This window comes from Chiloscyllium punctatum, chromosome 42 (genome assembly GCF_047496795.1).
Source record: "Chiloscyllium punctatum isolate Juve2018m chromosome 42, sChiPun1.3, whole genome shotgun sequence".
In the NCBI taxonomy this organism is placed as follows: domain Eukaryota; kingdom Metazoa; phylum Chordata; class Chondrichthyes; order Orectolobiformes; family Hemiscylliidae; genus Chiloscyllium; species Chiloscyllium punctatum.
In genome coordinates this window covers 53,162,242-53,175,281 of record NC_092780.1, presented here as the reverse complement: position 1 = coordinate 53,175,281, position 13,040 = coordinate 53,162,242, and the positions used below count along the sequence as shown (strand labels likewise).

The 13,040-nt window shown below is 44.7% G+C and overlaps 1 protein-coding gene across 1 annotated transcript in view; it reads left to right on the top strand.

Moving 5' to 3' along the window:
* The first annotated feature begins 1,053 nt into the window (after positions 1–1,053).
* The window catches only part of LOC140465564 (uncharacterized), a 148,540-nt gene continuing 136,553 nt past the window's right edge, over positions 1,054–13,040 (top strand). Inside the window, exons 1-2 of the mRNA XM_072561106.1 lie at positions 1,054–1,120; positions 2,428–3,103. Of these exons, the coding sequence (XP_072417207.1) occupies positions 1,054–1,120; positions 2,428–3,103 (743 nt within the window). The remainder of the gene's footprint in view (positions 1,121–2,427; positions 3,104–13,040) is intronic.

Here is a 13,040-nt window from a genome sequence, read left to right as displayed (position 1 = left end):
ACCTGGGTCCCCGAGCGCTGTGAGACACTAGTGTGAACCACTGAGACTCCGTGCCACCCACAAAGGTGAAGGGTTTGCTTGTTGGTGAGATGAAGAGTTTTCTCGAGATTATCCCCACCTTTCATGACCAAAATACGTTCATGTACTTTGAGACCTCAGGAGTATTTCGCCCCCACAAAACCGTCTATCTGTGCCTCAGTTATGGGACTGGAGTCACGTATAGCCGTAGACCAAGATGACACAGCACATTTCCTCCCCTAATGGACAATAATGATGTGGAGATGCTGATGTTGGACTGCTGTGGGGAAAGTCAGATGACCCCAGGTTCTAGTCGAACAGATTAATTCAGAATCTCTCGCTTTGGGAGCGCTGCTCCTACATCAGTTGAAGTGCTTCCTGTTGTGTTTTGGAATAAATCTGTTGGATTATAATCTGGTGCCATGTGACTATTGCCTTTGGACAGTAATGAAGAAGATGGGCTTTTCTGACATTCAGAACTTGTTTCCTGTTCAGTATTAGAACCTTAATCAATATTTAGCTAAAAATATAATTTCAAACCCCACATTGATGCCATCCTTGTATTTAAATGCAGATTCCCATGAAAATATAAACTGGTTCTTTTGAGCAATAATCTAGTGATAATAACATTGTAAAGTCACCTCATGGCATCATATGAAATGAAGGGGCTGATAACATTCTGAGGCTGGATTCAATCAGAAGCCAATTCATTGACAGATAGAGGTAACAATGTCCCACAGGTCAATGGGGACGAGGAAGGGGGCTGGTACTAATGAAGTTGTCCTTGCAGCGATTCGATAAACCTCATGAGAACATTGCGTTGCACCACCTCATCGCTAAACCTGTCCCATCAACAGGGAATTAAGGCAACAATTGCAAGCTGTTTGCTCAAATGAGGCGAAAACAGGTTGAGCAATGTTGAAACCTCAGTGTCCCAGTGGATAACTTTTAGGGCATAAGATACATGCTCTGGAAATGAGGGTAATTCAGTGATTTGCCCATCAGCACAGAGGGACAGAATAATTCAAAACGAAAATGCATCGACCAATTCAGTTAGTCAGAAAAATATATTACCTGAAGATGGCGGTCTTTGGGGTACCTGGTAAGTGTCTGTAAACCATGAGATTGCAGAATGATGTGCATGAGGTAATTACTGTTCTGTGTGGAATTACTCAACAGCTCGAGCTGCTTCCGTGACCGTGGAAATAGCTCGATATTCTCGAGTGTCATCTGTCTCTTCATGTGGAGCTTGTTGTGCCATCTATATGGAGGTAGTCAGGAATATAATTACAGTCATCGTGAATGACTTGTGTGAATTAATCTGTTGGCTCAACTGCCTGGATTTCAATTCTGTTCTCTGTTATAACATTTTATACTTTTTTGGGAAGTCATGCACGGTTAAATCAATGGTCCCTGTGTGAACCCATTCTTATTGGCCCCGTTGAGTATATTATCATTTTACCGAGTTCAGGCCCGAATGGGAATACAAACCTGACTGCACTGACCCTCTGGGTTTCTGAAGGACCGTTCGGTCCAGGATGCTTTTCAGAGCAGGGCCGAAATGGACATTTCTTCCAAGTCGTGTTATTGTTGGACTCACTGCTGCTGCCTGAGCTATTCCCCTCCCCCAGGAAGCTGCCAATTTGGGGTCATGAGCAAGCTGATATAATGATTTAAATATTATGTAGTAAACATTTAGTATACCAGTTTTCCAGAGTTTGAGAGATTTCGCTTCCTTTATACAATTATTCATCTCGTTTACTGCACATGGCAGACACTCCATTTTCTCATAACTCTTTGAGTAAAGGATTTATTTGAATTCATTCGTGGATTTCTGAGAGACCATCTTTTATTAGTGAAATTCAAACTGGGCGCCCACAATGTCGTCATTATGTTACCCCACATTCCATTTCTAAACACTTTGTTATTTATATTGTCTCTGTTGGTTCATGACTAATGTCTCTCATATGCGCTGAACAGAAACACGTCTAACAAAAAATGTCCTAATTTCTGCAATCTCTCCGATATAATTTGAATATGCGACCAGACCAATTCCCATAACCCCACCATCCCAAACCTCTCAAAATATACTCCGGAGACAGCCCTGAGCCGAACTCTTATTGATCTGAATGTAAGTGTAAGGCGCTCTGTTCCAAATGTGGTTCAATCATTCGGCTTGAAGCAGAACACACATTTGTCTTATTTAACCATGTTATGAGGCTAATGAAATCAAGAACAGACATAATTATAATTTTATTGAAATATTTAACAAAATAATCTATGACTTAACCGTAGCCGGGTCCTCATGCATTTTGTTTTAAATCTCGCCCTTGTAGTCTTGGCTTTAATCGGGAAACTGTCAGTGATATCACATCTCAGTTGCGGTGTGTTCTGCTTCTCTTTGTACAGTTAATGTGTTGGCAATCGTGGTTTTATCGCAGGGAAAGTGTGGCCTTTCTCCATGCATCACTTTGTACCTGGTTGCCATGGCAGCAGCGGATCTATTGGCAATAATCACTGATGTCATACTTCATCGAATCAATGACTATTATTTCCCATTAAATTTCCTGAGTATCACTCCTGTATGCAGTGTTCGTTATGTCTTGCTCCGTGCAGCTATCGACTGTTCTGTCTGGTTCACTGTCTCTTTCACCTTTGACCGATTTGGAGCCATTTGTTACCAGAAGTTGAAAACGAGATATTGTACCAAGAAAACTGCAGCCGTGGTTCTCTCAACAACAGGCACTCTGCTCTGTTTAAAAAATATTCCCATCTACTTCAGATTTAAACCTAAAGTGATAATTGATAATGTACCGTTTTTCTGCTCTAATAAGCGAAGTTATTTTACTGACCCGAGATGGATTGGATTTCGGAGGTTTGAAAAGGTTTTAACCCCATTGATACCATTCGGGTTAATTCTGTTCCTCAACATTCTGACAGTCAAACACATTTTCAAGGTCAGTCGAATCCGAAAGGGCCTAAAGTGTCAAAACAAGGCCCTGGACCACAGTGACCCAGAGATGGGAAACAGAAGAAAGTCTGTGATTTTACTCTTCAGCATTTCGGGCAGTTTTATACTTCTTTGGTTAGTGTATATTTTATATATTTTTAATGTCTCTTCTTACCTAGATGAGTATTCCTTCTATATCTTTGAAAATGTTGCCTATATGCTGCGGAATCTTAGCTGCTGCACAAACACATTTATTTACGTGGTGACTCAGGCCAAGTTCAGAGAGCAATTAAAAAGTTCAGTAAAATATTTGGTGACGTCAATTGTTAAATTCTTTATAAAAAGGTGCAAACCGACAGTTTCGGTTTCTTCAGCAGATCAGGGGAAAACTGTCAAATAGAAATTCTGAAAGATGACAGCTGGAGGTACAACCCAATGTCAACAACACTGACCGTCCCAACTTCAGCTCAATCACATCGATTGTCTATTCTTCATACCTACTCAGGGAAAAAATAATTAAACTCAGTACGGAATCAAATATCCCATTCATTGGAAATGTTGACTCAAGTTATTATTCTCGTTTTCGCATTATCGCTACTTCTGTTATTATAAACATGTCTTATTATTAACAGTAGTTATGGTCGTGTTAGTGAGGATCGTGATGGCTGTGGATAAGGAAACATAATGTCTTAAATAATGTGAGCTTGGCAAATTACTCATGGGGTACACATCAAGGAGGATTCCCAGGTTCTTGGGAATCAAACTGACAGTAGAGGAGATTTCTGTTCTCAAGAAATTCAGGGTTGAAACAGTGTCCCAGAGTTAGAATTCACAGAAGCCAATCAAACTGTGGGCTGTGTGGAAAAGAACAGCCCAGTGTTTTTAATCCAGTGTATAATCTAGAGCTATACAACAGCATGCAAAAAGGAATAAGGTGAAATTATGTAGCTGCTGTAATTACCTCACAACGTACTGAAGCTATCCAGTCAGTGACAGCCAGTTACTTTATTGTTTCAACATTCTTGTCATGTGTGAGTCTGAGAGAATTGAATTGAATTTATTGTCCCATGTACTGAGGCACAGTGAAAAGCTTTGATTTACGAGCAATACAGGCAGATCACAGAGTTAAGTAGCATAGATGAGTACATAATAGATAAACAGCAGCAAAAACAAAAACACAGGTACAGCTGAATGTTAAGAGTTTGTGAGTTCATTCAGTATTTGATCGAAGTAGGATAGAAACTGTTACGAAACCAGCTGGTGCGTGTGTTCAGGATTCTGTACCTTCTCCCCGATGGTAGAGGTTGTAGAAAAACATTGCCAGGGTGGGATGGATCTTTGAGAATGCTGGCGGCCTTTCCTTGACAGCGGGCCTGGTAGATGGATTGTATAGATGGGAGGTTGGCCTTTGTGATTGTCTGGGCCGGGTTCACCACTCTATGTAACCATCTCCGATCTGGAATGGTACAGTTACCATAGTGATATACCCAGTCAAAATGCTCTTGCTAGCACACCTATAAAAATTGGCAAGGGTATTCACCATCATGCCAAATTTCCTCTGCTGCCTGAGGAAGAAGAGACGTTAAATAGAACATGGAACAGTACAGCACAGAACAGGCCCTTCAGCCCACGATGTTGTGCCGACCGTTGATCCCCATGTAAGGTAAACCTAATGTACGAATTCTCAAATGTCTGTGACCATATGCATGTCCAGCAGTCTCTTAAATATCCCCAATGACCTTGCTTCCACAACTGCTGGCGATGCATTCCATGCTCTTTCAACTCTCTGCGTAAAGAACCTGCTTCTGACATTCCCTCTATACTTTCCGCCAAACAGCTTAAAACTATGACCCCTCGTGTTAACAATTTCTGCCCTGGGAAAAAGTCTCTGGCTATCGACTCTATCTATGCCTCTCATTATCTTGTACACCCCAATTAGGTCCCCTCTCTTCCTTTTTTCCAATGAAAAAGGTCTGAGCTCAGTCAACCTCTCTTCATAAGATAAGTCCTCTATTCCAGGCAGCATCCTGGTAAACCTCCTCTGAACCCTCTCCAAAGCATCCACATCTCCCCTATAATAGTGCGACCAGAACTGGACACAGTATTCCAAGTGCGGTCTAACCAAAGTTTTATAGAGCTGCAACAAGATCTCACGGCTCTTAAACTCAATCCCCTGTTAATGAAAGCCAAAACACCATATGCTTTCTTAACAACCCTGTCCACTTGGGTGGCCATTTTAAGGGATCTATGTACCTGCACCCCAAGATCCCTCTGTTCCTCCACACTACAAAGAATCCTGTCTTTAATCCTGTACTCAACTTTCAATTTCGAACTTCCAAAATGCATCACCTCGCATTTATCCAGGTTGAACGCCATCTCCCACCTCTCAGCCCATCTCTGCATCCTGTCAATGTCCCGCTGCAGCCTACAACAGCCCTCTATACTGTCAACGACACCTCCAACGTTTGTATCATCTGCAAACTTACTAACCCATCCTTCAATCTCCTCATCCAAGTCATTAATAAAAATTACAAACAGTAGAGTCCCAAGGACAGAGCCCTGTTGAATACCACTCACCACTGACTTCCAGGCAGAATATTTTCCTTCCACTACCACTCGCTGTCTTCTGTTGACCAGCCAATTCTGTAACCACACAGCTAAATTTCCCTGAATCCCATTCCTCCTGACCTTCTGAACGAGCCTACTATGGGGAACCTTATCAAATGCCTTGCGGAAGTCCATATACACCACATCCACAGCTCGACCCTCATCACCTTGTCTAGTAACATCCCCAAAAATACTCAAGATTTGTGAGGCATGACCTGCCCCTCACAAAGCCGGTTGGCTGCATTTAATCAAGCCATGCTTTTCCAGATGGTCATAAATCCTATCCTTCAGAATCCTTTCGAACACCTTGCAGACGACAGATGTGAGACTGACTGGTCTGTAATTGCCGGGGATTTCCCTATTTCCTTTCTTGAAGAGAGGAATTACATTTGCCTCTCTCCAGTCCTCAGGTACGACTCCAGTGGAGAGCGAGGTAGAAAAGATCTTCACAAGTGGTGAAGCAATCACATTTCTCACTTCCCAAAGCAGTCGAGGACAAATCTGGTCCTGGCCTGGTGACTTGTCAATCTTAATGTTTGACAAAATTTTCAGCACATCAGCTTCCTCAATCTCTATCCATTTCAGCATGCTTACCTGCTCCTCAATGGTTTCATTCACTACAAGGTCCTTTTTCTTTAGTATAAAGGCAGAAGCAAAAAACTCATTTATGGGTTCCCCTACCTCCTCAGACTCGATACACAAATTCCCTTTGCTATCCCCGATCGGCCCTACTCTTTCTTTGATCATTCTCTTATTCCTCACATACGTGTAAAATGCCTTTGGATTCTCCCTAATCCTTCCTGCCAAGTCTTTTTTGTGCCCCCTCCTGGCTCTACTCAGACCATTTTTGAGCTCCTTCCTCACCTGCCTGTAATCCTCCAGAGCTGAACAAGACCCTTGCTTCCTCCACCTTACATAAGCTGCCTTCTTTCTTTTGATGAGAAGCTCCACTGCTCTCGTCATCCAAGGTTCCTTTATCTTACCCCTTCTTGCCTGTCTCGGAGGGACATATTTATTCATCACTTGCAACAACTGTTCCTTAAATAGTCTCCACATGTCTAAAGTGTCCTTTCCATGGAACAATTGCTCCCAGTCCATGCTTCCCAACTCACGTCTGATAGCATCATAGTTTCCTTTTCCCCAATTAAGTATCCTCTCATTGTGCTGGGCCTTTGTAACTAGTGTGTCCACATGAAAAGTCCAAGAAAGCTTGTTGTGGAAGACCGCTCTAAGGAGCTTGATACTCTCCACTCGTTCCACCTCTGTGCTGTTAATGTGTAGGGTGGAATGAGGAACATCCTGCCAAAAGCCAATAATGAATTCCTTGGTTTTACTGGCATTGAGAGCTAGGTTGTTCTCAGTGCACCATTTTTCCAGGTCTTCCACCTTCCGTCTATAGTCTGTTTCGTCGCCATCTGAGATTCGACCGAATATGGTGGTGTCATCAGCGAACTTGTGAATAGTGTTAGTCTGGTATTTGGTGATGCAGTCAAAGCTATACAGTGAGTACAGTAAGGGGCCAAGTGTACACCTCTGGGGGGCTCCAGTGTTGAGTGTTAGTGAGGATGAAATATTGTCCCCAATCTTCACGGATTGTGGCCTGTGGGTCAGGAAACTGAGGTTCCAGTTGCAGAGAGTGGGGCTTAGTCTGAGTTCACTAAGTTTAGTAATCAGTCTGAAGGGGACAATAGTGTTGAAGGCTGGACTGTAGGCAATGAGTAGGATTCTTCTGTAGCTGTTCTTGGGGTGAAGATGTTCTAGGCAGGAGTGAAGGGCAAATGATTATGGCATCTGACATGGATCTATTGGTCTGAAAGGCAAATTGGAGTGGGTCAAGAGTAGTGGGGAGGCTGGAGTTGATTAATACCATGACCAGCCTTTCAAAGCACTTCATGATCACCGAAGTTAGGGCCACTGGGCGGGAGTCATTGAGACAGGCTGCATGAGCCTTCTTCGGCACAGGGATGATGTTGTCCCTCTTGGAACAGGCAGGGAGAGTGGCCTGCTGCAGGGAGAGGTTGAAGATGTACATGAAGACCTCTGCGAGTTGATCTGCACATGCTCTGAGTGCACGGCCTGGTACTCCATCTGGTCCCATCGCTTTCCTTGGATTCACGCAAAGGAAAACTGGTCTGACCTCTGATCCAGTGACTGTTGGGCTAGATTCGTCAGGACTTTTCTGAATAGGTATTACCTCTCTGCTGAAATTCTGCTCAAAGCGAGCACAGAAGGCATTGAGACGATCCGGAAGGGATGTGTCATTGTCTGCTATCTTGCACTGTCTCTTTTTAGAACCTGTAATGTCATTCAGTCCTTGCCATAGTTGCCGGGTGTCTGGGTCTCTAATTTGAAGCGGTATTGGTCCTTGGCTGTCTTAATGCGTCTGTTAAGGTCATACTTGGATTCTTTATATTTAAGTAGATCTCCTGATCTGCTTGGACTCTTGTGAAAAACAGGATCTCACAAAGAGACTTAGATAATGTTACGATGTGTTACTCTAAATCCTCTGCGAAGGAAAACTAAAACATTCAGAAAAACTCACCTCACCTCGCAATCTGTTAAATGTGAGAGTGAAGGAAAGAAAACCGCTTGATTTCCACAGCTTAAAGAAAATAACAGTTTATTTTTTCTAATTCTAAACAAAAACTTTTAACAAACCCAAGCTCTCTTTGTTCTTCAGTAATCACTGTCTGATCCCAACTCTATAAAAATACTACTGCAATAACACAATTCTTAAACATTAAATCAACTTAATCTCTCAAAATCCATCCAGTTCCTCTGCTGTCTTCCTTCTGTTCTCCTGAATCTGCTGCTTCCTTCTGTCCATCCCAATTTGCTGTATTCCTCTTGTCCTTCCAAATTTGCTGCTTTCTCCCTGGGCTGTTGTCTTTGAGGTTTTTTCTCTTTTCCGACCAGTGCCTTTGTATAAAATTCCTTGGTCTCTGTAATAGATGGGGCCTTCTGGGAGATTTCGTTTGAAGCTTTGAGAACCTGTTTCAGATGAAATGCACTCTCTGGTTTAATCAGCAGTTCCCTCTCATTAATGTTCAAAATGTCCTTCCTTCCCATGTCCCCAACATCGTACCCTCTCATTGGTCTGATGTCGTCAATACTATAAAATTTAAATTCAATTGTTTTTTTGCATCCTGGGCATAATTATTAATTGGTTAAATTCAAATTCAGTTACCTTAACATCAAAACACCTCCCCCCCAAGCGGATTGATACATATTATCAATGTCGAGCTCTCTCTTCACCCATCACAGACACATGTGATGTTACAATCTCTTAGCTCAGAAAGGACAACTCTCTTTTAAAGTGACCACACACTCTTTCGACTTGGTAACAAGAAAAACAACACCATCACCCACAGGTCGATGATCAGTTTCCATCAGAATTTGGGTCTCAGTGCTCTCTGCTTTCACAGTTGGCAATATGTGGAGGTGTCGTTGTTAAGGAGAAAGTGAGGACTGCAGATCAGAGCTGAAAATGTGTTGCTGGAAAAGCGCAGCAGGTCAGGCAGGATCCAAGGAGCAGGAGAATCGATGTTTCAGGCATGAGCCCTTCTTCAGGAATGAGGAAAGTGTGTCCAGCAGGCTAAGATAAAAGGTAGGGAGGAGGGACTTGGGGGAGGGGTGTTGGAAATGCGATAGGTGGAAGGAGGTCAAGGTGAGGATGATAGGCCGAAGTGGGGGTGGGGGCGGAGAGGTCAGGAAGAAGATTGCAAGTTAGGAAGGCAGTGCTGAGTTCGAGGGATTTTACTAAGACAAGGTGGGGGGAGGGGAAATGAGGAAACTGGAGAAATCTGAGTTCATTCCTTGTGGTTGGAGGGTTCCTCGGCGGAAGATGAGGCGCTCTTCCTCCAACCGTCGTGTTGCTATGGTCTGGCGATGGAGGAGTCCAAGGACCTGCATGTCCTTGGTGGAGTGGGAGGGGGAGTTGAAGTGTTGAGCTACGGGGTGGTTGGGTTGGTTGGTCCGGGTGTCCCAGGGTGTTCTCTGAAACGTTCCGCAAGTAGGCGGCCTGTCTCCCCAATATGGAGGAGGCCACATCGGGTGCAGCGGATGCAATAAATGATGTGTGTGGAGGTGCAGGTGAATTTGTGGCGGATATGGAAGGATCCCTTGGGGCCTTGGAGGGAAGTAAGGGGGGAGGTGTGGGCGCAAGTTTTGCATTTCTTGCAGTTGCAGGGGAAGGTGCCGGGAGTGGAGGTTGGGTTGGTGGGGGGTGTGGATCTGACGAGGGAGTCACAGAGGGAGTGGTCTTTTCAGAATGCTGATAGGGCAGGGAAGGGAAATAAATCCCTGGTGATGGGGTCCGATTGGAGGTGGCGGAAATGATGGCGGATGATACGCTGCATATGGAGGTTGGTGGGTGGTAGGTGAGGACCAGTGGGGTTCTGTCCTGGTGGCAGTTGGAGGGGCAGGGCTCAAGGGCAGAGGAGCGGGAAGTGGAGGAGATGCGGTGGAGGGCATCGTCGATCATGTCTGGGGAGAAATTGCTGTCTTTGAAGAAGGAGGCCATCTGGGTTGTTCGGTATTGGAACTGGTCCTCCTGGGAGCAGATGCGGCAGAGACGAAGGAATTGGGAATATGGAATGGCGTTTTTACAGGGGGCAGGGTGAGAGGAGGTATAGTCTAGGTAGCTGTGGGAGTCGGTCGGTTTATAGTAAATATCCGTGTTGATTCGGTCGCCCGAGATAGAAATGGAAAGGTCTAGGAAGGGGAGGGAGGAGTCTGAGATGGTCCAGGTGAATTTGAGGTCAGGGTGGAAGGTGTTGGTAAAGTGGGTGAATTGTTCAACCTCATCGTGGGAGCACAAGGTAGCACCGATAGAGTCATCGATGTAGCGGAGGAAAAGGTGGGGGGTGGTGCCAGTGTAGCTGCAGAAGATGGACTGTTCCACATATCCTACGAAGAGGCAGGCATAGCTGGGGCCCATGTGGGTGACCATGGCTACTCCTTTGGTTTGGAGGAAGTGGGAGGATTGGAAAGAGAAGTTGTTCAGAGTGAGGACCAGTTCAGTCAGTCGAAGGAGGGTGTCAGTGGAAGGGTACTGGTTGGTACGGTGGGAAAGGAAGAAGCGGAGGGCTTTGAGTCCTTCGTGATGGAGGATGGAGGTGTGCAGGAACTGGATGTCCATGGTGAAGATGAGGCGTTGGGGACTGGGGAAGTGAAAATCATGGAGGAGGTGGAGGGCGTGGGTGGTGTCCCGAACATAGGTGTCGTTGTTAGCCCGGGATGGGAAAAGGCCAAAGTTACACAATATCAGCCGATAGTCCAATAGGTTTAATTGAAATCCCAAGTGTTTGACGAGTTACCCTGTTGTCAGGTGCAGTGAGATGTAAGCACACAGGCACACCATTTATAAGCAGAGAGATTAATGACCAGAGAGAACAAAAGATCAGACAAATGGGGTGAGTGATGTGTCGAGAGGCTGAATAATGGACATCTGCATTTGATCAAGGGCATCACGCCCTGTAAGAAAAATATCAACAGGTGGATAACAAGCAGAAGGCTGACCGATGTACCCATTAAATGAGGTCGAGAGATAATTAACAAATAATGTGATGCTGGAGACGAGTAAGATAACTGGAATAACACAATAAGTAGGAGAGTCTCATGTGAATGTTTTAAGCAATGTGGTAAGTCATTCAAAACTGTACAAGTTAATTTACTCAGATTAAACAATTTATGAAGATGCTGGTGTCAAAATAGACAGTAAGGAAGATTTTACAAATACAGAGCAGTCTGGTAGTATCATGTGTATCGCAACATAAACCCAGGACCAAAGTTGAGGCTGTCTTCATGGGTACATAATCTTAGCTGTCAGTTTCTGCTCAGCGATTCTATGTTGTTGTGTAAATCGAAGTTCTCAGCCGAGGGCTCAATTTCTGCCCCACGGACAAAGTGTCTGCCCCATTGGTCTCGTGTTAGACACAGAGAAATTCGTAAGGCAAATGAGGTTTAGGGAGTTCTTCAACAACCCGAAAGATGTCAGCAGTGAGCCCAGTGAGGGAACCAATGAACCGGAACAGTTGGTGGAGAGATCCATAGTGCAGCCACTAAAGAAGAAAGAGTTGAATTGGACCCCTGCAGAAGGCCCTCTGCTCTAGGCTCACCATGTCTGCTCAATCAGCCCGGAGATGTGGGAAAGCCAGATTCATCACCTGCACTCACAAGGCAGTGCAGAATGTCACCGACGCATAACACAACGCCATCCATGCTCACATGGCCAGACGCAACATTTTTATCAAACCAGCAGACAAAGGAGGAACCACCATCATATATAATAGAATGGATTACTCCACAGAAGCATACCGACAGTGTACACCCAGGAACACACAGACAACTAGCTACTGAACCAACCAAAGAACACACCCATCAACTCAATGAGCTGATCAAGACCTTAGACCAAGATCTTCAGAGAATCCTCTACACTCTCGTCCTTCATACTTCTCACATCCTGAGACCTCTCCTGTCATCTGAAAATATACAAAGCCAACACATCTGGTCAGCCAGTTGGATCAGGCAATGGGACACTCTGTGAGACCCTTTCTGGTGATGCTGAGGCCATCATGAAACCCATTGTATGATGAACTTCCAGTTTCTGTCATGACACGATAGAGTTCCGAGAGAAATGCACCACCCACAGACCAGTGATACCAGGAACATTCCTCATCCTAATGGACGCTTCGGCACTCTGAACCTGCATCCCATACGGCAACGGCATTGCTGCAACAGCTCAGTACGCAACACCATTAACTGCTAATTTCCAGACCCATCCTACAACTCATCTGCTTCATCCTTGATCACAGCACCTTCACCATCGATAACCAGTTCTTTAACCAGACACACGGAACAGCCAATAGAGGTCGGATCTGCACCCCAATATGCCAATATTTACAGGCACAAGTTCTAGTGAGAATTCTTGGCTGCACAGGACCTCCACACAATGCTGTCCACCAGCTACATCGATGACATTTTCTTCCTATGGACGCATGGTAAGGAATACCGAAAGGGCTACACAGTGATATCAGCAAGATTCATCACAACCATCAGACTGACCATGAAGTGCTCTTCACAATTGGGACTGTTTTTCGATGCCCGTATATCCAGAAAGGACAAACCCCTCAGGACTTCACTCGACCACAAGCCCATGGGGTTCGGCATTTCTCCAGCTTCTACCCTCAGGGTGTTAAAGAAGCAATTCCCTACAGACAGGCCATACACATGCATAGCATATGAACAGATGAGGAGAAACGTTGGATAAAGGTTTAAAAGGACACCCTCAGTACCATGAGACACAAAGCTCAACTCATTGATTGCCAGTTCCGACTTGCCAAAACGAAAATGACCTCCTCAGAAGACAGACACAGAATACATCACATCGAGTACCTTTCATCATCCAGTACATCCCCAGAGTGGAGAAGCTCCACCATGTGTATATCACAGCCTTCAACATGTC